This window comes from Phalacrocorax aristotelis, chromosome W (genome assembly GCF_949628215.1).
Source record: "Phalacrocorax aristotelis chromosome W, bGulAri2.1, whole genome shotgun sequence".
Classification (NCBI taxonomy): Eukaryota; Metazoa; Chordata; class Aves; order Suliformes; family Phalacrocoracidae; genus Phalacrocorax; species Phalacrocorax aristotelis.
This window is the reverse complement of record NC_134310.1, coordinates 12,542,632-12,565,460: the sequence shown is the minus strand read 5'-3', so window position 1 is coordinate 12,565,460 and position 22,829 is coordinate 12,542,632. Positions and strand designations below refer to the sequence as shown.

The 22,829-nt window shown below is 38.5% G+C and overlaps 1 protein-coding gene and 1 long non-coding RNA gene across 4 annotated transcripts in view; one reads left to right on the top strand and one right to left on the bottom strand.

Annotated features, from left to right (window-relative positions):
- Nucleotides 1-22,829, bottom strand: part of LOC142049261 (ras GTPase-activating protein 1-like) — a 132,659-nt gene that overhangs the window by 38,731 nt on the left and 71,099 nt on the right. For both annotated transcript variants that reach the window (XM_075076768.1, XM_075076769.1), the window contains exons 9-15: nt 22,590-22,668; nt 20,078-20,198; nt 16,248-16,404; nt 10,804-10,891; nt 7,975-8,052; nt 5,347-5,504; nt 4,979-5,055 (exon numbers count right to left, since the gene is read on the bottom strand). In XM_075076768.1, coding sequence (XP_074932869.1) covers nt 4,979-5,055; nt 5,347-5,504; nt 7,975-8,052; nt 10,804-10,891; nt 16,248-16,404; nt 20,078-20,198; nt 22,590-22,668 — 758 coding nt within the window. The remainder of the gene's footprint in view (nt 1-4,978; nt 5,056-5,346; nt 5,505-7,974; nt 8,053-10,803; nt 10,892-16,247; nt 16,405-20,077; nt 20,199-22,589; nt 22,669-22,829) is intronic.
- Nucleotides 1-22,829, top strand: part of LOC142049262 (uncharacterized) — a 363,337-nt gene that overhangs the window by 273,884 nt on the left and 66,624 nt on the right. The window lies entirely within an intron of this gene.

The window sequence follows — 22,829 nt, the reverse complement described above, 5'->3', positions numbered from 1 at the left end:
TTAATCAAGTTCCTCACATATAAACAAAACACACACACCCCAAAAGAAAAAAAGAAAACACAATCAAAACCACCATCACATGCTTGTTTTTCACTTTTCTACAAAGCCTATGAACAGTTCTAGTAGACTTTCCATTGCCCCAATTCAGCAAAACGTTGGGACATCATTTGCACAATCAGATAATGGAACAGAATAACATCACATTTCTAATACACACTACATATTTCATATTCTTTGGAGTTCATGAACTGATAAGGTAACACATTCAAGTCAGTCAAGTAGTGGGTAAACCGATTCATCATCATCTGCTGCTTATCACAAGTGTGGATTGGACTGTTTTTAGACTAAATAATTGACTGACTTTCCCAAAATATTTCTTCTGAGCAAAGCTCTCATGTTCTCAGCTGAGCAACATGCTTCCTTCTTGTTTTGCTTGCACATATAAGGCACATATCTCATTGACAGGAACAGTGAGATACAGGAGTCAGAATAATCTGATGATTTAATTTTTCCCATGGTTATATAGTAGCACTTCCTAGTGATAATATAAATGCTATAATCTTGTTTTGATCTTAAAAGATTGAAACAGAAATATCAATATATGGACTGCAGAATACTTATCGTAATTTACATTCAAAGACTTTAAAGGAACACTTTCTGCTACTTAGCAACGTATATTGAACTATTTAGGCTATGTTCAATAAGAGACTGCCATTAGTTGAGAATTTAAGGATGTTTACACTTTGCAGTCTAGCACATTATGATAGAATAACAAATATACAGGGGAAAAAAAAAAATCAATAGTTGATCCCTCCTCTGCAAGCACAGTTAATAACTATATACAACAATCTTGATCTAAGAATATTTTACATTATGAACATTAGCACAAAAAAAAGTAAGTCTGTGGTTTCTTAATGGTTTATTTGCAAATAAAGATTAGGGATTAATATTTAGGAATAACTTTATATTTTGATTGATAATTATAACCTGGAAATCAAACTTAAAAGTGGTTCAAACTTATGTTTTCTTCAGAATGGAAATGAACTTAAGTTTACAGTGAAGCCTTTGTTGAACCCAACTAGAACCAACCAAAAGCAGCCACTCCCTCAAAAAAACCAACTACCTAAAAACATTTACAGTTACTGATTCAGAATAAAAGCCTATCTAAATGTTGACAAAGAAGAAATTGCTCAATACATGGACATACTAAATCCTGGCTTTCCCACCCACAGCTCACCGACATGTTAGCACAATCCATTTGCAAGGCAGTGAGGAGCTTTTAAGGGCTGGAACCTCTTAAACTTTTCTCTTCAGAGAAGGAGCTGTCAGCATCTTATTTTTGGTACCTAGCATCGATAGACAATACGTTGTTACTACTTTTAACAAGTGCCTGATAGGGTCCAGAGTTTCTCCCCCTTGTCCAAAGTCCACCCATGTCTATGTAAGAGTGTTTACTACATGCTTTGCACTTAATGTGTTTAGCACATATTTCCTGGAGAGTATGGGAGGGAAGGAGCCAAGCCTATAACCTGCCATAGTAGGCTCATTTCCCAGTGCCACAGAAGTGATAAATGTGTAGCACAGTGACAATTTTTTTCCTACAGCTGCATATTCTCAAATACCAACTTCAAAAACAAGCTGTGGCACTACTGCAAATACAAACTGCCTGAAAGGAGAGACAATGTGTGCTTACAGCCCAGAAAGCCATTCAAAAGAAGTGTGGCCAGCAAGTCGAGGAAGTTGATTCTCCCCCTCTACTCTGCTCTTGTAAGACCCCACCTGGAGTACTGCATCCAGCTCTGGGGCCCCCAACATAAGACAGACATGGACCTGCTTGTGGTCCAGAGGAGGGCCACAAAGAGCACTGGAGCACCTCTCCTATGAGGACAGGCTGAGAGAGTTGGGGTTGTTCAGCCTGGAGAAGAGAAGGCTCTGGGGAGACCTTATAGCAGCCTTCCAGTAATTAAAGGGGGCCTACAGGAAAGATGGGGAGGGACTCTATCAGGGAGTGCAGTGATAGGACAAGGGGTAACAGTTTTAAACTGAAAAAGGGTAGATTTAGATCAGATATTAGGAAGAAATTCTTAACTGTGCGGGTGGTGAGACAGGGGAACAGGTTGCCCAGAGAAGCTGTGGATGCCCCCTCCCTGGAAGTATTCAAGGACAGGTTGGATGGGGCTTTGAGCATCCTGATCTAGTGGAAGGTATCCCTGCCCATGGCAGGGGGGTTGGAACTAGATTATCTTTAAGGTCCCTTCCAATCCAAACCATTCTATGATTTTGCACTACAGACTTGACTGCATGAGGTGACTGCCTCTAATATAAAAATGTTTTCTTTTTCAACATGAATTAATCTGAAATTAACCAACTATCCTGGTGCAAAACCAAACCAGAACTTCCACTCCAGCTGAACCCTATGTGGAACTGCCCTGAGACATTTACCGATTTAACTGTCTGATCAAATTTGAGCATCTCAATTTTCAGTAGCAACAGATGAAATCTAACAATATATTCCAGACATTTTGGTTTGGTTTTTTTTTTTCTTTTTCCAAGCCATATTTACATATTTATTTGAATAAATTATTAACAAACTGTTAGCGAAACAAAGAAAATTAGAATTGATGCTGAAGTGTTTAGTATAATTTCTGAATATTTGAAATACCTTTTAAAAGAAAAAATACAAAAATAATAATAGAATGAATACTCCTAATAGGCAAATTTCAAAGTGAAAGACTTGAGAACTAAAGAAATATTTTTAAATACTTGTACTGGGTCTGGCTGGGATGAAGTTAACTTTCCTCATAGCAGCCCTCATAGTGCTGTGCTCCAAAGCAACCACTACGCATACTGAGGCCCTACATCCCAGGAAGTGACTGGACATTGCCTGCTGATGGAAAGCAGAGAATAAATCTTTTTGTTTTCCTTTGCTTCTGTGTGCAGCCTTTGCTTTCTTTATTAAGCTGCCTTTATCTCGACCGATGAGTTTTTAATCTTATTTTCTCCCCCGTCCCACTGAGGAGGGGGAGTGAGAGAGCAGCTTGGTGAGCACCTGGTGGCCAGCCAAGGTCAACCCACCACAAATACTGAAAAAAAATACCCTTCATACTCATATCATTTTGGTATTTAGTTTTGTGTGTTATGATGGAAGAAAAAGAAGTGAAACCAATACCAGATTTTTGGGCCCTCAATCTCCTTCATATGACAGGAAAAACAAGCAGGAAAGTTGACTTAACAGGTTAGCTGGGAAGATGAGCTTCACATTACTCCCACTTCAGAGCAATCCACATTTAATAACTGTGGCTACAAAGGAGAAATGTTCAGAAAGGTAACCAACCCATTTTCTTGCTTTTGGAGAGGTTATGGGTTTAGGCAACACAGCAGACAGGCAAGTTGGATAAGGTCTCTTTTAGGTCAGTTTTCCCCTCCATATACTTCAAATATTTAATAGGGATGGGGATGTAGGCAGAGGTGCTTGTTAATTCAAGTTGATATGGTCTAATCCTTATCCCAAAATGAAAGGACTGTTAGGTTATACTCTAAGAGTCTACCTAACCATAATCAAGAAACATTGCCAATCCTCTTGACCTATATATGCAAACAATCTATAACACTCCATCAGTTGGATACATCTAAAGGTAGCACAATCTCCTTAATCCTGACAGAGAGTAGGAAACTACAAAAAAAAACAACTTTAAAAGAAGTTACCAAATATTCCATTCATGAATCATCCTTTGAAAGGTTCTTTTACTAACCAAAGCTTTGTCCCAGATAAAGAATTTTCTAGCTCATATGAATAGAACTGTGCAAGAACAAGGTCACAACTGCAATTAGAAAGTCCTTTTGTCTGTCAAATGAAATACACCTTTTTTCCTTCTGCTATGCAGAAACTTCTCTAGTCAGAGGAAAGGGCAAGAATTTTGAAATTGAATTAGGTTCTGCAAGAGCATTCAGTCTTAGTAATTCTTCTACTTTGGTCAAGGCTTCCCTACAAATCTCTTCTCTGAGAGGAAAAAAAGAGAAAGAAATTGATGCTGAGGCAATCATAACAGGCCAGTAACACAATACATGCAAACCAAAACCAACAGCAACAGATTATAAATACTGTGCCAGGCTTTGGGACAGGTCTGAACACAACAGAAAAGTACCAGGAACAAATCTTGGGTGGGGGGGTATCTGCACTGCAGGCAACAGAGAGGAGGCAAGGATTGAAATTACAAGACAAGTATGGTGGGAAACAAGATACCTTGAAAACCAAAAGAATCCAGGTGTGGGGTTTTGGGGGAGGGTGGTTTTTTTGTTTGGGTTTTTTTTTTTTTTTCTTAAGCTGATAAATCTTACCATCTTGCTAGTAATTTGCTGGAATAGAAAAACAGAAACAAAACAGCTAAAGAAGCTGTGCACAAAACAGGAAGAAAGTAAATTCTTGGGAACACAGATAAGATAGAACGGGGGGGAAGAACAGGATGACACAGGACTGAGGCAAATTTTGTTTTACAGACTGTCAAGTTGCATTTTTATATGTGAGGAAAGTACTACCTTTCCCTCCCTCTTTCTCACTGGAAGCACCAAAAAAACTGAAAAGGACAAAAGAAACTCCACACAGTTGGTCTTAAAACAGATTAAAGAAATTAACTCAGTGGAACATAACATTTTATAGAGCAGGTTAATTCTGACAGCTTCTCTTACCTCTTTTTTTTTTGTAAACATGGTCACAGTATAACATAATAGGTATACTAGAATAGAGCTAGAAAAGCCATCAGATACATAGGATTGGATTACCGTGCATTTTACTACTAAAACACATGCAGGTTCTTTTTGCAAAAACATTAATGTAGAATCAGTAACAGACATCCAAAACATACCAATACAGCTGTGTGGTAATCACAGAATATACTTAATTATCTCGTGACAATGTTTGACAAGAGCAATGAAAACTGTTGTTGCAATATATATGCATCTTTTACAGAAAAATACTTACATATATCTGGATCTTTACTTTTCTTTGTTTTGTTACTAAGACTTATCTCAAATCTATTAATATCAGATGAAAGATCACTAGAGGAAGACAGAAAGCCTCAATTAATACTATACTTGGCCAACATTTAAACTTATTCTAAAGTTATTTCAATCCTGAGTTCTCATGATCAGCCAAAGACAATTATATTAACAAAAATACTTTATGCATACATAAAATTCTACCCATGCATTTGTGGCTGAAAGATGGCTGCTATATAACCATGCATACAGTATTTTTAAAAAACATATGCAAAACAGTACAGTGTAAAGAATCTTAAATGCAATGCAACTTTCAAGTGAAATTCAGTAATTCAATAAGATTAGACTTACTCAAAGACAAATTCTTCTGACCACACAGGGTTCTGCCCTTCCCTGATATGTGTTTTTGCTACCTGGACACTGTTCAGGTAGATGTTACAATACGGATTAGTAAAATGTTTTACTGGGAGCGTATGAGCTTCTTCTACATGCAAAATAAGACTGCTGACCTAAAGAAAATATACACAAAATTTATTTATTTTTTTTTTTTAAAAAAAGAAAGAATGGAATTCCCACCCATGTGAAGGCTTAATGTTAAGGTATAAATCTTAAATACAAAACACAATTTCCTAATAGAAAGAGCAGAGAACAGGAATAATGGAACAAGATTTTAAGAGGCACCAGTGACAAATTAAGAGGAACTCAACTTGAAAATAAAACTCCAGTACCATAGTTTTAAAAGTAAAAAATAAGATGAGTTAAAACCATCGCTACAAGACATCAAGATTTGCAAGTACTAACTTTTCTATGCATAGAAAATTCTACTGAAGTCAAAGACTTGTATTTTGAGTAAGAGCCATGGACAACTCCAAACACAATGCCATATTTGGTGCTTTCCTAACAGATTAGGCTCATTATGAGTCTGCAGTGTGCCCTGGCAACCAAGAGGGCAAACCACATCCTGGGGTGCATCAAACACTATATCTAGCCGCTCAAAAAGGTGATCATCCTGCTGTATTTAACACTGCTGTGGCCTCACCTTGAGTATTGTGTCCACTTCTGAGCCCCACAATTTAAGAAGGATGCATCCAGAATGCATCCAAAGGAGGGCAACAAAGCTGGTGAAAGGGCTGGAAGGAATGTCCTATGAAGAGCAGCTAAGGAGTCTGGGTTTATCTAGTTTGGGGAAAAGGAGGCTGAGGGGTGACCTCATCGCTCTCTACAGCTTCCTGAGGAGGGGAAGTGGAGAGGGAGGTGCTGATCTCTTCTCCCTGGTATCCAGTGACAGGACTCGTGGGAATGGCTCAAAGCTGTGCCAGGGGAGGTTCAGAGCAGACATTAGGAAGCATTTCTTTACCAAGAGGGTGGTCAAACACTGGAACAGGCTTCCTAGAGAGGTGGTCGATGCCCCATGCCTGTCAGTGTTTAAGAGGCATTTGGACAATGGCTGTAATAACATGCTTTAACTTTTGGTCAGCCCCGAAGCGGTCAGGCAGTTGGACTAGATGATCCTTGTAGGTCCCTTCCAACAGAAAGTATTCTATTCTAAACTACAGTAGATTACATAAAATTCCCTTGTTTAACACAGTACACTCTTTTCTCCCTGTTAAAAGGAAGATATTAGTCTGTACTATAGATTCTCAAAATAACAGCACTTGGAAATTTAATTTCCCAAAAATAAGAAGTGAACTCTCTGAAATAATTTACATTAAATACATTTTAAACAGTCTACAATTTTACAAACTTCTGAATTGCATGCAAGTCATAGCTTAATCAAATATCTACTGATATAAATTGAAGTCAATTTAGACAAATACAGGAAATGTCATAGTTGATCAGGTCAAAATTCCATTTAAATCAAAATATTTAGTACCAGAAGTTTCAAAAACAGTTCAAGAAACCCTGAAACTGATATAATTTCTGTAAGGCAGTCATGGAAGTATGATTTTTTTATCTTTATATGCTTTATCTACCTTGATCATTCATGCTTTTTATACTTTTCACCTCTCTAAATAGTCCAATACTTCCCACACTTTTATTTACTTGGAAATTCTTTTACTCATTCCAGCCTATAATGAAAATAATTTTCTGATTTCCTTTATGTATTTTGATACAATATAATAAAAACTAACTGTACCCTCAATGAGAATAACATAAATATTAAATAGCATCTATTTTCTGTTCTATTCCTTCATGCAGCCTAACATTTTCTTTGCTTTTGGAAGTACAAAATTAGTTCAGATGATCACTCTGTAGGTGCTTTGCTTTTGTGGCTCCCAATTTCTTCTACCAGTTCATATATTGATTTACCTAATTTAGTTTGGTTCTTCAGAAGTATTCAGTCACCTTTAATGTTAACCACAGAATAATTCTGCGTTTCCTAAAAAAACCCATTTTATTGCTTTTTCCATAGACTGATAAAACAGCTACTTCCAACATACATAGCATTCAAAGATACCAGTGATTCTTGATTCCTGTTATTCTCCAATCATCACTGATGTAGCCATTTATGACTATCTGTCCTTTACCTCTGAAAGAAATTCTGGCCACAACAGTACTCTCAAGAGACCAAAAGAAATTAAGCTATAATCACAGTTCAACACGTATTTGTCACTGAAAAATGAATAATATTAGTTATACTAGTATTTTGGTTACACGTGATATGTGTCTGTCAAATCTGGTGAATTGTAAGAGTTAAGACAATACAAATGCTGAATTCTTAACACTTTTACTCAAATGTGGTAAGAAATTAATACCTAGCAAAGCATCTGCCAATTGCCTAAAAACATTGTTCTTTGTGTATATAGATATTATAATAAAGTGGAAGTCATTCCAGTTGGTTTAAAAAAGATACTGCATAACTCTAAGAAAAAGAAAGTACATGCAGGCTTTACTATTATTGAAAGGAAAGTTCTGAGATGTATAATCATCATTTTGCAACAAGGAGACAACCTGCCCCCCGTAACTATATAGCTTCACCTGACGCAGACGTTTATTTGATGTCCCTGGACTGTTTTTTCTTAAACTGCAAAACATCTGCAGAGCCTTCATCCAGTCCTAAGAGAGAAAGGCACAAAACATTGTAACTGTTGTGGTTTAGCCCCAGTCAGCAACTCAGCCCCACACAGCCGCTCGCTCACTCCCCCACCGGCAGGATGGGGAAGAGAATCGGAAGGGTACAAGTGAGAAAGGTCGTGGGTTGAGATAAGAACAGTTTAGCAATTAAAATAAAACAAGAATAACAACAACACAATGAAAAGCAAAATAACGAGAGAGAGGCGAAACCCAGAACGAGGAAGTGGGAATGAACAACCAAAACAAACAGCATGTGACACAGCCACTCACACCAGGACACAACCAGTCCCCAAGCCACAACCACCTCCATCACATGCCAACTGCCCCAGTTAATATACTGGTCATGGCATCACGTGGTATGGAATGAATATCCCATTGGCCAGTTGGGGTCAGCTGTCTTGGCTGTGGCCCCGCCCCTCCCGGCTTCTTGCCCACGTGGCAGAGCATGGGAAGCTGGAAAGGTCCCTGACTACTATAGGCGCTACTTAGTGACACTTAGCCACTACTTAACAACAACTAAAGCATCAATGTGCCACTGGCACTTTACCAGCTACAGTGAAGAAAATTAACTCTATCCCAGCCAAAACCAGCACAGTAACAAAAAGTCAGATTCAGCTTCTTGCAATAGAACAGACATGTCTAAAAAAAACATACATTGAAGTATCTGAAGTTGTTACTTTAGTTTAAAAGGAAGCAACTTGTATGCAATTCAAAGTATGAAAATTTGAATTGTAAAGCAAAATTCATATCTTTCTCAGTAAAACTAATTAAAGCATTTGCAAATCTGAAAGTTTCTCTTTTAGAAATATCAAGCATTACTAATGGATATACAGTGTGACCTTTATCAATTTTCCAGATTAGTCATAATTAAATAAAGATGGTATGTAAAATGAAGCAAGACTTGGTTGCTGCTGAGAAAATAACAGTCAACAAGTCAAACTATTCTGATCATTCTCTCCTCTATTTTTATATTGCAGTCATATTTTACTCCATATGCTTCAAACAAAAAACAAAGCAGCATTAACAGAAAAACACTGAAAAGTATAACCTACACCCCCATTCTCTCTGCTCTCAAACACATAAAGCAGAGTAGATACTTTGGAAGGTGGAAGATATGCTATAGCCTCATTCCCATGTTTTCACACACACCCCCCCCCCCCACCCCCAAAGTTTGTGAGCTCTTATGAAGCACAAAATTTAGGCTTTGATTAACATTCATAAGGGTGTAGCTCAAAGATCTGCTACCTACTCTCAAAGTACAATTTAATAATACCATTAAAGAAAAAAACATTTTCAGTCTTACCCTTTACCTTCCACATTTTTAAAATACAGGTACATCCTATATTGCAGCTATTATCAGGTAAACCACTTTGGGAGTAGTTTTAGCTTTCAAAACCTTCCATAAAAGGAAGAACTGTCAACTATGCATCATATTTTCATTAGCTTACTTTCTTACTCAAATAAGGAAAAGCAAAGAAAGAACCACAGAACCTACTAAATACTCTAAATTAATCTAAATATTTCCTAGATACAAAGTCATCTTTATTCTCCCTCCTAACAGGAAAACCTATCCCCTTAAATACCAAAGTTTACAGCAGCAAGTATGAGCAATGCACCATAGTATTCACAATGACACTAGCATACAAGGCTACAGTCCGTGGTTTGTACAAACCTCAGACAACATGCAATCCATTGGACAGCTGCTTTCATATTTACCACGTTATATGAAATCCATCAAGTTTTCCTTAGTATACCAACAAAACTATTCTGTGAAATGTTACAAGGTACAGACAGCTGTACCTTCTAAGAACAGAAGTATCAGTAAAACATCTGACTTGCCTGAACCAGAATCATTTTACAAAAGAAGTCCCAGTATTCTGTGTAAATACACTGAACAGCTTAAGCGTTAAGCAAATCTAAACCAAAAGCAGATTATACCAAATGTTCAGAAAACAGGACAGGATATTCTGTCTACTACACATTCTTAAATAAAATCAAATGCATAGCTTAACTTCTGACACAACAGGTATATTTCAGAGCTCTGGAATACCAAAACAATTTAACGAATAAGAACATTGTCACATCTTCCATATGCTCTTCTGTTCATGAGAGACTGCTAGAGAATTAGACTCCATTCCTATAATTCTTAATCAGCAAACATTAACTGCTAGAGAGCTAATAGCTAAATGATACTAATGTAAAACAGAACAAACCCCCCCCCTTATTTTTCATGCAAGATCAGGGCCTAAGACTATAAACAATGACCAATTTATGGGCAGGACAAATAACTGTAAAAGGCTCAATAGATTTTGGTTGGTGGGCATATTTGCATTAGCATTTTAGTTCATACCAGGAACATGTTCTTGAATCAGAACTCCCACTTACCATGCTCTGGTTCATTACATGGAAGAGTGTTGGAGAGCAAACAACTTTTTTTTGGAGTGAACTACTCCAAAAGATATTCTCCAGAAATATCAAATGGAAGTTTAGTCCATGGGACCAGACTAAAACTTGTCCAAAGTAAAATCCCTAAAGCACAGGTAATGTAGGTACTGGATTCTCAACACCAACTATTTCCCTTACAGATCTGCTACTATTGCATGGTAATATTTGCTAATGCAGACATAGCCACCATCTGTGGTACACTTTCTTTTCTATTAGAAAAGGATAATATTAAATACTACAAAACAAAAAATTACATTTAAAATTATATTTACCAACAAAAGCTCTCACCTGTGCTTGTTCTGGAGTTTCTCCTGCAAAGTAAAAGATGTAATGCTCTTCACTGAAGTGCTGAACTACTATCTGAAAACAGTTTGGCCTTAAAAACAAACAAAACAAAAATGTAGCATCATCACACTTGGAAACAGGAAAAACCCCAACAAGAAAAGTTTCTACATGCTTCAAAAGTGCATTTTGGTTTGAATGAATTATGTAATTTCAAGAAAATTGCACTGCAGTTCAACTAGTTTGTTTCAGAATATTTAAGAAACTTGGAAGAGTTTTTATTGAATATGCACATACACTGACTTACAGTTGAGGCAAAATACACGTGATAACATAAAAGACTTGTTAATGAGTGCTATTCCCCACAAACATTTTAAATAATGCACAGGTTCAGCATTAGTTCCCAACCAATTAATTATGTATTATGGATTTGTTGTCTTAGGAGTTCAGGAAACTATATTAACATAAGGAATTCCTTATCTGAAAGTGTTCCACAGCTCTCACAACCAATAAAACACATATTGAATCACATACTAATCATTTAATACATGTGATATAAACTATTAAAGCTTTAAATGCAATTATAGCATCTTTGCTATTTCATGTATCTACACTCATTTGTCAAGAAGTATCAAAAATATTTTGCACTGTCACATTACAAGCTAAAGTGCACACTTGATTCATGGCCTTCCACATTATGTTCAAGGGAATTTAGGTCTCCCAAACACAAGGTTACATGAAGGATCTTACTTCACTTGCAAATGATGTTTCAGTCTTCCCTTCCCCCCATCCATTGCTTAGGGAAATATTGGCATGGCGTTTTATGGCCATGCCCACAGGAGGATTAGGGAGGGGAAGGGGGGGCAAGAAGTAGCTAGGCCAGGGGCTACTTAAATCACTGTCACCAAAGACATGCAAACCTACAGCCTTCACTATACCTCTGAGAAAAGGGGAAAGGAAGTTTTTACCACCTACTTAAAATATTAGAGGAATTTTGTCTCAGCTACAGTTCTTCACCAACAGCTTTCCCAAGCAGGTGCAACCATGCATCTCCTTCTACCCACACTTTTACTGTTACCTATTATCCAACTATATTTTAACTCACAGTACAGTGTTTCTTAGAAGCTGCTTAGAATCATAAAATCATTAAAGGTTGAAAAAGACCTCTAGGATCATCAAGTTCAACCATCAACCCAACACTACCATGTCTCCTAAACCATGCCCTGAAGTGTCACATCTACACATCTTTTAAATACCTCCAGGGATGGTGACTCCACCTCTCTGGACAGCATGCTCCAGTGCCTGACCACTCTTTCACAGAATCACAGAATCACAGGTTGGAAGGGGCCTCAGGGATCATCTAGTCCAACCTTTCTGGGAAGAGCACAGTCTAGACAAGATGGCCCAGCACCCTGTCCAGACGACTCTTGAAGGTGTCCAACGTGGCCGAGTCAACTGCTTCCCTGGGGAGATTATTCCAATGGTTGACTGTCCTCAGTGTGAAAAATTTCCCTCTCATGTCCAGTCGGAATCTCCCCAAGAGCAACTTGTGTCCATTCCCCCTTGTCCTCTCCATGGGACTCCGTGTAAAAAGGGAGTCTCCATCTTCTTTGTAGCTACCCCTTAAGTACTGGTACACGGTGATGAGATCCCCTCTAAGCCTCCTTTTCTCAAGGCTGAACAAACCCAGTTCTCCCAGCCTATCCTCGTATGGCAGCCTTCCCAGTCCTTTGATCATCTTGGTGGCCCTTCTCTGGACCCCTTCCAGCCTGTCCACATCCTTTTTGTATAGAGGGGACCAGAACTGTACACAGTACTCCAGGTGTGGCCTGACAAGCGCTGAGTAGAGTGGGATGATGACTTCTTTATCTCTGCTGGTGATGCCCTTTTTGATGCAACCCAGCATCCTGTTGGCCTTCTTGGCTGCAGCAGCACCCTGTTTGCTCATGTTGAGCTTCCTGTCCACCAGGACCCCCAGGTCCCTTTGCACAGAGCTGCTCTCCAGCCAGGTGGATCCCAGTCTGTGCTGCATTCCCAGATTATGTTTTCCCAGGTGCATGACCTTACACTTGTCCCTGCTGAACTCCATAAGGTTCTTGCTGGCCCATTCTTCCAGCCTATCCAGATCTCCCTGCAGAGCAGCTCTCCCTTCTGGAGTGTCTACTTCCACACTCAACTTGGTGTCATCCGCAAACTTCATCAGGCTACACTTGATCCCGTTATCCAGATCACTTATGAAGATGTTGAATAACATTGGGCCCAATATTGATCCCTGCGTGACTCCACTAGTGACAGGTTGCCACTTGGAAAAGGAGCTATTTACCACCACCCTTTGGGTGCGGCCTGTCAGCCAATTCCCCACCCACTGCACAGACCACTTGTCTAGGCCACAACACATTAATTTCTCCAGGAGGAGACTGTGGGGGACCGTATCAAAGGCCTTGGAGAAGTCCAGGTAGACAATGTCCACTGCCCGCCCCATGTCAACCAGGCAAGTCTCATTGTCATAGAAGGCCACCAGGTTTGTCAAGCACGATCTGCCTTTAGTGAAGCCATGTTGGCTTTTCCCAATCACGTGCTTCAATTGACTTGTGATGGCCCCAAGGAGGATTCATTCAATAACTTTCCCAGGGATTGAAGTAAGGCTGATGGGCCTATAGTTACCCGGATCCTCCCTCGAGCCCTTCTTGTAGATAGGGGTAACATTTGCCTTCCTCCAGTCCTCTGGGACATCCCCTGTTCTCCATGACTTCTCGAAGATTAGGGAGAGTGGCCTTGCAATGACGTCAGCCATCTCTCTCAACACCCTCGGGTGGATGTCGTCAGGGCCCATTGATTTCTGGGGGTCAAGCTCCTGTAATAATTCATATACTAACTCTTCCTTCACTGATGGTGGCTCGGTGTTTGGATCAATTGGCAATTTTGTTCCCAAAGCCTAGGACCCAACAGTGTTGGTAAAGACAGAGGTGAAGCAGGTGTTGAGGACCTCTGCCTTTTCAGCATCGTTGGTGATTGACTCTCCTTTTCCATTTAACAGCGGGCCTATGTTTTCCTTCTTTTTCTCCTTATGGTTGACATGTCTGAAGAAATCTTTTTTGTTATTTTTCACGTCTACAGCCAGTTTCAAGTCAAATTGGGCTTTTTGCTTTTCTAACTGCATCTCTGCACACTCTGGGTATGCCCTTGCAGTTCTCGGAGGATAATCCTCCACTCCTCCATCTCTGGTATGCTTCCCTTTTGGATTTGAGTAGACCCAGGAGGTCATGGTTGAGCCATGGGGCCTCTTGCTCCGCTTACTTCCCTTTCCTTTGTAGGGGCTAAATTGGCTTTGTGCTTCCAATAGAGAGTTCTTGAAGAATTCCCAGCACTCACTAGCTCCTTTGTATTCCATGGAAGCTTGCCATCCAATCCCTCCCAATTGAGCCCTGTGTGCACTGAAGTTTGATCTTCTAAAATCCAGAACCCTTGTCTTAAAGCTGACCTTCAGCACAGTCGGCAGGATCCCGAACTCCACAATACTGTGGTCACTGCAGCCAAGGCTATCACTAACCGAGATATTACAAAGCAGGCTTTCTCGGTTTGTGAATAGCAAGTCCAGCAGCGCCTCCTTCCTGGTTGGCACATGTAACATTTGTATCAGGAAAGAGTCCTCTATGCATTCCAGGAACTTGGTGAATGACATGCGAGCTGCCGTATTGTTCTTCCAGCAGATGTCTGGGTAGTTGAAGTCACCCATAAGGACCAGGTTCTGTTGGCCAGAAGCTTGCTTCAGTGCCCCAAGTATTGCTTCATCGGCATTGTCGTCAGGATTAGGAGGTCGGTAGCAGATGCCCACTGTGAGGTCCTGCTTGGAGATGACCCCTTTGACTTTAACCCAGAGGCATTCGATAGAGCAGTTGCAATCACCATAGTTGACTTCGATACTGTCAAGGTTTTCCTTAATGTAGAGTGCGACTCCTCCACCTCTTCTACCCTGCCTGTCCTTACGAAAGAGCCTGTAACCGTCCATTACAATCCCCCAGTCATCTGAGTTGTCCCACCATGTTTCAGTTACTCCTACGATGTCATACCCTTCTGAGGGGGCACGGAGCTCCAGTTCCTCCTGTTTGTTACCTAGACTGCGTGCATTTGTATACAGTGAAGAAAGAGTGACTGAATGGTGACTGCTTAACAGACAGTCACCATTAACCAAAATGTTCCCTGTTTAAAGTCTACACCAAAGCTTCCTGCATAATTGCAACTTACATGAGGAACATTCCAGTAATTTTTTTGAAATGGTACTCTCATATCTATGGCTCCTCATTCCAATAGTTGCGTAGATTTTTCAAAATGATTCAGAAGTGTATAAAAAATCAGATGGTGCAACAACACCAGATCTTTGCAGCTTAAGAAATGCCACTAATTTTAAACATCTATCTTCACATTAACTCTGTGAAAAGACTTAAAGTTGATTAAATACTTTTAATAAATATTAAGATGCATGGAAGAACCAGAGCTTGTTTAATGTATTTTTCTATCTGTTACAAAAAAATAACAACATTTGTAGGAGTAAATGCATCTTTTTCTTCTATATCACACAAGACTGCACATTTTTTTGTAATTAACAATGAAAAAAAGGACGTGACCTCTTTCATCTTAGTTACCAATATCAGAAAGTGTTTTGATTCTCAACTGCTTTGCCAATGATCACATCACTTGTAGTTGACATATTTTGAATAATCAAAATACAGTAAATGAAACTGTGAAAATTATCTCTGAATCTAATTATCTTGCAAAAATAATTTGTAAAATGCTTATATGAACTAACCTACCGCTCTGATGTTGTCCTAATCTGATTCTTAAATAGAAAAGTACTGATAAGTTATCTAACTAATGTAGCTTTCGAATACCTATCAACAAAAGAATGCAGATCTTTTGGAATTGACAAAATTATTGATCAATTCTTGGTTCAATAGGATTAAAACCCTCAATACAGTTGCTTCATAATCTTTTTAATGCCTGTAATGCAAAATGTGGAACAATCAATACACAATAATGAAAAATTACAGTGCAAAAGGCCAAATCATTATCACATCATATTACATGAGAAAATCTTAAGTTCTTAAATTTCTTACTAGAAGCTGTTTATGAACAGTTGCTAGTAATCAAGTTGCCATGGCTTAACAAGTTACCGTTAATCAGTTAAATCTGTCCACATATGCTCTTACAATCTATACCAACTATGGACTAAAATGCAATATGAACCAAGAGTCATAATGCCTTCATTTCACAATCAGCAAAAGCTAAAAAAACACATGTGGACAGTTAGCAGGGCTCAGGTGTCAAAAAGCAAGCTGCTTATGCTAGGCCAAGTTGTTCATTAGTGACATGTTGCCCATATCTTGCATATGCCTCAAACTAGTAGTTAACCATCCTACTGCATGTACAAGAATTAAAAGCCAGTGCCCTACCTGCCAAATAAACTGTCATGTACTCCATAGACTGAACACACACTAAGGTCTATTAATCCTTTAGGTTTTGTGGCTCGTTTTTCATTTTCAAAATAAATAAGCTGGGCATCATTTCCCTCCAATATGAAGTACAAGCTTTTCCATCTCTTTCCTTTACCTGTAAGGAAAGAACATAAGAAGTTACAACATTGTTTTAAAGAAAATGTAAATTTTGTAAATGAAGAAAAAAAGAGGGCAGTAAGGTTTTTGTCAAAACACAAACAGAAGAACAATGTACAGTTAATCATGCTTAAGCAATAAAATCAGTATACATACTCAATTTTTTTTCTGCATGTAGCTAAAACTAGACCCTCTACACAGATTCAAGTACAATTTTAGATGGTTCTCTAAACATTTTCATTAACCTCAACAGGATTAAGCAAGTGCATATAAGCTCCGTTCATATCAGTGGGAAGACTGTGTCTATACAGTTTGCAAACAATGTGTGATGCTGTAAGTGATCCAATTTATTATGGCTATGTAGTGGGTTGACCCTGGCTGGATACCAGGTGCCCACCAAAGCCACTCTATCACTCCCCCTCCTCAACTGGATAGGGAAAAGAAAATATAACGAAAAACTTGTGGGTTGAGATAAGGACAGGGAGAGATCACTCACCGATTACCGTCACAAGCAAAACAAACTCAACTCAGAGAAATTAGCTTAATTTATTACCAGTTGTGCTGGTTTTGGCTGGGATAGAGTTAATTTTCTTCACTGTAGCTGGTATAGTGCCAATAACACATTGATGTTTTAGTTGTTAAGTAGCACCTATAGCAGTTAGGGACCTTTCCACCTTCCCATGCTCTGCCATGCGGGCAAGAAGCCAGGAGGGGAGGGGCCACAGCCAAGTCATTTGACCCAAACTGGCCAATGAGATATTCCATATCATATGATGTCATGACCAGTATATTAACTGGGGGGGTTGGCATGGGGTGGGGGAGGTGGTTGTGGTTTAGGGACTAGTAGTGTTGGGTTGGTGGGTGGTAAGCAGTTGCAGTACTTGTTTTGGTTGTTCATTCCCCTTCCCTAGGTTTTGCCTCTTTCTCTTTTTATTTTCCTTTTCATTATTATTGTTGTTGTTACTATTATTGTTTTATTTTAATTATTAAACTGTTCTTACCTCAACCCCTGAGTTTTCTCACTTTTACCCTTCTGATTCTCTCCCTCATCCTGCTGGTGGGGGAGTGAGCAGCTGTGTGGGGTTTAGTTGCCAGCTGGGGCTAAACCACAATATCAATCAAATCAGTGTAGGAAAATGAGAAATAATACCAAATCTTAAAACACCTTTCCTCCACCCCTCCTCTCCTCCCGGGCTTAACTTCATTCCTGATTCCTCTACTTCCTTCCCTCCAGCAGCACAGGGGGATGGGACATGGGGGTTGTGGTTGGTTCATCGCAGGTTGTTTCTGCTGCTCCTTCCTCCTCAGGGGGAGGACTCCTCACACTCTTCCTCTGCTCCAGTGTGGGGTCCTTCCCATGGGAGACAGTCTTCCATGAACTTTGCCAACATGGGTCCTTCCCACAGGCTGCAGTTCTTCATGAACTGCTCCAGTGTGGGGTCCCTTCTGTGGGAGATAGTCCTTCAGGAATAGACTGCTCTAGCATGGGTCCCCCACAGGGTCACAAGTCCTGCCAGCAAACTGCTTCAGCATAGGCTCCACTCTCCATGGGTCCACAGGTCCTACCAGGAGCCTGCTCCAGCAGAGGCTCTCCACAGGTTCACAGCCTCCTTTGGGTGCATCTACCTGCTCTGGCGTGGGGTCCTCCATGGGCTGCAGGTGGATATCTGTTCCACCTTTAACCTCCATGGGCTGCAAGGGGACAGCCTACTTCACCATGGTCTTTACCATGGGCTGCAGGGGAATCTCTGCTTCAGCACCTGGAGCACCTCCTCCCTGTCCTTCTTCACTGACCTTGGTGTCTGCAGAGTTGTTTCTCTCACATGTTCTCACTTCTCTCTCCGGCTGCAGTTGCGCAGGTTTTTTTTTGTTCCCCCTTCTTAAATATGTTATAACAGAGGTGCTACCACCATCGCTGATCAGCTCAGCCTTGGCCAGTGGTGGTTCCATCTTGGAGCCGGTTGGCATTGGCTCTATCAGACATAGGGGAAGCTTCTATCAACCTCTTACAGAAACCACCCCTGTAGACCCCAGCTACCAAAACCTTGCCATGCAAACCCAATACAGGCTTTTTTAATTAACGAATAGATTTCTTTTGACATGAGAAAATTATTCCTAAACTCTAATCAACTGATCAGCATAACAGATTGCATCACAATATCTTAAATTAGAATGACTGAAGAAAAGAAACGGGAATACAATATATACAAACTTGGATCACAACCATGCCCCAAACACACCTATATTCAAAAATTTGACCAGTCCCATGTTTCAGAAAAAAACCCCAACATTAAAAAAATTTAATAACTGGAGATTTAAATGTCACAGTTTGTTAGAAGACACATTAGATGTATCGGTAAAATGTGGATTTAGCCAATGACTAAAACAAAAATAAATGACTCATTGTTTAATGTCCTCTGAATTACAACTTTCTGCAACTAATTCATACATAAACCACAGTATGTTTTAGAAAAACATTCAGCCTTAATTTTCAACTTGATCATCATAGATCCACCACAGCCCTCCATAAACAAGCACTAGTACTAACTGTTTTGGAAAACTAATTTAACATCCAGTTATTATACTCTACTAGGTGGAAGAATGATTTTATTAAATTTCTGTTCTGTATGCAGGTATGTGCATCTCTCCACACCTACTCAGTACTCCTGCTTGCACATTTAAAGTGTCTCATTATTCCTTTTAGGGAAAGATTTTCACTTCAAGTTCATTCTCAGCTGATTCCTCACCCTACCACATCCCTCTACACTTTCTCTCAGAGTTATCACTCTCAAGAGAATAGATGCTTTCCTTGATTTATTCAGAGGATCTAGTTTTTATTTCCTTTGAATGCGTCTTAAATTTGGCTATATTTAAATGCTTGCCTTCTTTCTCTCTTTACTTGCTATCCAGATCACTATCTGTTACTTATTGTTTTAGCTATTGTCTGTGTCATATGTAGAAACATTATTACTCTTTTTTTTTATTTATTTATTTATTAAATCAACTTTAGTGAAAACAGAAAAACTAAAATCATGATACTTGGAAAGGGACTAGCTTCCTCGGAACTTCAAAATTTTGTTCAATGGTAATTCTTCAGGGATATATTGAGATGAGTCAGGCAGCTTTTAATCCAATTATTCTATGCTATGTTGACTGTGTCAGTGTTAGAACCTTAAAAAAGTCTCAATGTACCTCGTACACCAGAATATACGTTTTAAATTAAATATATTACCTAACTTGGAATAACAAAATTAAACCAGCTCTGGTCTCCGATGAATGTACTGATTTACATTAATCTAGCTCTCTTTCACCCATGTAATCAGTTTAAAATTAAACAACTTGTATATTAAATATGAATACATTTTATGAAAATGTACTTCATTTAGTGAGTCTGAATGTTACCTTTGATAGAAGGTGCTTAGTTTTTGTGCTGTTTTCTGATTTTTTCGGCAAGAACTGCCAATCAACATCTTTATATTGCATGACATTTTTTGTATTATGTCTTTCTATTATGTACTTCTTAAGGAAAAAGAACCTTTCATACCCTTTACACTTTCTACCACCTCTTGCTCACTTCAATTTTGCCTCCACTAGTACCAGTACTACACAAAATATGCATCCATATCTGCATTTTTTAGAAAAAAAAATTCATAAAAGCAAACAGAACTCACTTTTTTTCAGAAGATATCCTTTTTTGACAATATTTTTATAAAAAGCATCCTTTGTTTTGTGACGAATTGTATTGTAGATTTCTTTTCCATCCATTATATCATTAAGCACTTGTTCTTGATGCTGGTAAACAGGGAAGAAATCACCGTGAAACAATTGCACACTATAAAGCTGCAACTGAAATTTTATTGAATGCTACCAATTCTTTATTATTAGTCTCTCATATGTCTTAACAAACTAACATAATTTAATACAATACCTTTGACAGAAATGTAATTTAAGTATTTCTTGTGGAATGATTAGGCCAGAATTATAATATGAGAAGAAAAAAAAGGTTTAAATATAGACCAACTTTCACAAAGTAACATCTGTATTTATTTAACACTGAATAGAAAACACATCTTTCACAGTGATTTATGCAAAATTTACACAAGTCTTTAAAGGTTATTTAGCTTCTAACTGTCTTCTACCAAGGCTTTTGGGACTGAGTAATTAAGGACAAACTCTGAATTAACAAGAATAGTGCAGATCACAATTGAAATCAAATGATTAACACACAAAGTTGCATAGTCCCTCACTAATCTTATTAGTACTCATGTCCTAAATTAGTATCATTCTAACAAAAAGCAGTAGGAGAAAGTAAAAACAGGAAATAGAAAAAGGATAAATTCACATAGAAACCTAAGATCTGGAAATGTAAATACTAAGTTAGAACAGCCAAAAGCCAAGCCAAGTTTGACCTTACCGAGTCAGCTGATCAACAAATGTTCTTTAGCCATAAGAAAACATGAAAAGCAAGACTGTCAAGCAGTGACAACAGTATTGAGATGAAGTGATACATGTACTGGCTCCATACTAAATACTCTACTTTTCTCCCTTTCCCCCCATATATCTATAAGAATTATAGTTTTGAACAACATGAAAAAGACAAGATAAAAAACATTTCAGTAATAGGAATTACAGGACTCACAATGGAAGAAATACCCAAATTTTTACTAACTCAATATAATCTCCATAACACATCTATGAAAGAAACAATGTACAACACAGATCTAGTGAAAAATGTTTTAAAGTAAATTTCAAATTAGAAACAGGAAGTCTATTAGATTGAACCAAATAGTACGCAAGACTTCTGAAATTTTTTTCTTCAAAAACAGAGCATGACAGTGTGTGGGAGAACACACAACCCAAATGTAATTACACCACCAATAACTTTTTTTTTAAACAAAGGGAAGTCACAAATATATCTGAATAGCTTAAAAGAATTTCATGCAGTCTCACATGGAAAATTAGTCAACGCAGAGAAACTTATTGATACAGGAACCATAAGTGGATATACAAAGTGCCAAAGTGAAGATGATTGCCATGATCCAAAAAGAATTATGGAGAACAAGGAAAGTTACTAGGTGAAGCTTTTCAAGGATCAATCTCTGAATTCAAATTTCCTCACATTTGTCTCAATCACGTTACAGAGCGTGAGTTAATAATAGCAGACAACTAGAAAGCATTGATGACAAGCCAATCAGCAATAAAGGAACGATCAGAATAAGGCGGCATAAGTCTAGTAATATAACATAAAATTTGCACTTGTTGATACCAACAGAAAACAATATAAATTAATGTGGCTACGATAATGACACAGATAATATTCTCAGATATATCTGGTAAGTACCCTAACAGAAAAAAGGAATTACTAACAACATGGTATTCTGAGCTGTTCTGGTCGATTGCATTCAAGAAACACAAACTCACGCTGGAATTGGTGGTAGTAGGGCAACTACAAGAATGTTATGAATAGACAAAAAACATATTTGGTATGCTCAGCTTAGTGAGCTAAGGGAGAATACAAGAAATGCCCTTGTATTAATAAAAGAGATCTAACAGGTAACTATTTAGGTTGGAAATTAAAACCAAATTTCTAACCATCAAAACAGGGAAGTTTGAGAATATATAGGGAACAAAGTATACAAATATACTTTAGAGCTAGCTATAACTTTATGAAAAACTAGACAACGTGGTTTGTTTATTATCGGTGGTCTCTTCGGATGAATTTATGCTACAGGGCAACAATGTTCCAGAACACATCCTGCAATCCCAGCGCCCCAATCATATCTGAAGCTTTTCTGTGCATATATGCTTTCTCTGGGGAAAGAGAGATGCCGGAAACAGAAGAATGGAGGGCAGCCTAGTTCCCCCCCCACATCCTAACATGGTATTAAGACACAGCATTGGTTCAACCAGGGACCAGAGCTGGGGGCACAAGACAGAGCAGTCATACCCCAGAGCACAGACAAAGCTTACCATATCTTCTGTTTACTACAAGCCAACCTTAGATAAGTGAATGCATGTGAGGATAAAATGAAAGAAACACACAAGCTCAAAACAATAATTCAGGAGGGGATGATGCTGTTTAACTATCATGGATACTTCTGCTGTAATTCAGTTCCTATGTTATAAATATTTGAGGATTAAGTCAATATCTTCAATAACAAGTGCTCAGAGATGAAGTTTTACCTGCATTGGAACAGGATCTTTAAGGTAATATCCTTCAACAATCTGTTCTTTTCTATAATGTTCAATGATCTCAGCAATACTGTTCAAATAAGAAAAATAAGATTTAAAATGTTAAACCAGTTAGTTTTTACTCTGTATGAGAATTTGCTTTTCCATGCAATCACGCTACATTTCCTCACAAATTTATAATAAAAATCAAGTGTTAAACATCATAATCTCATTTGCAGCAATGACAATTTA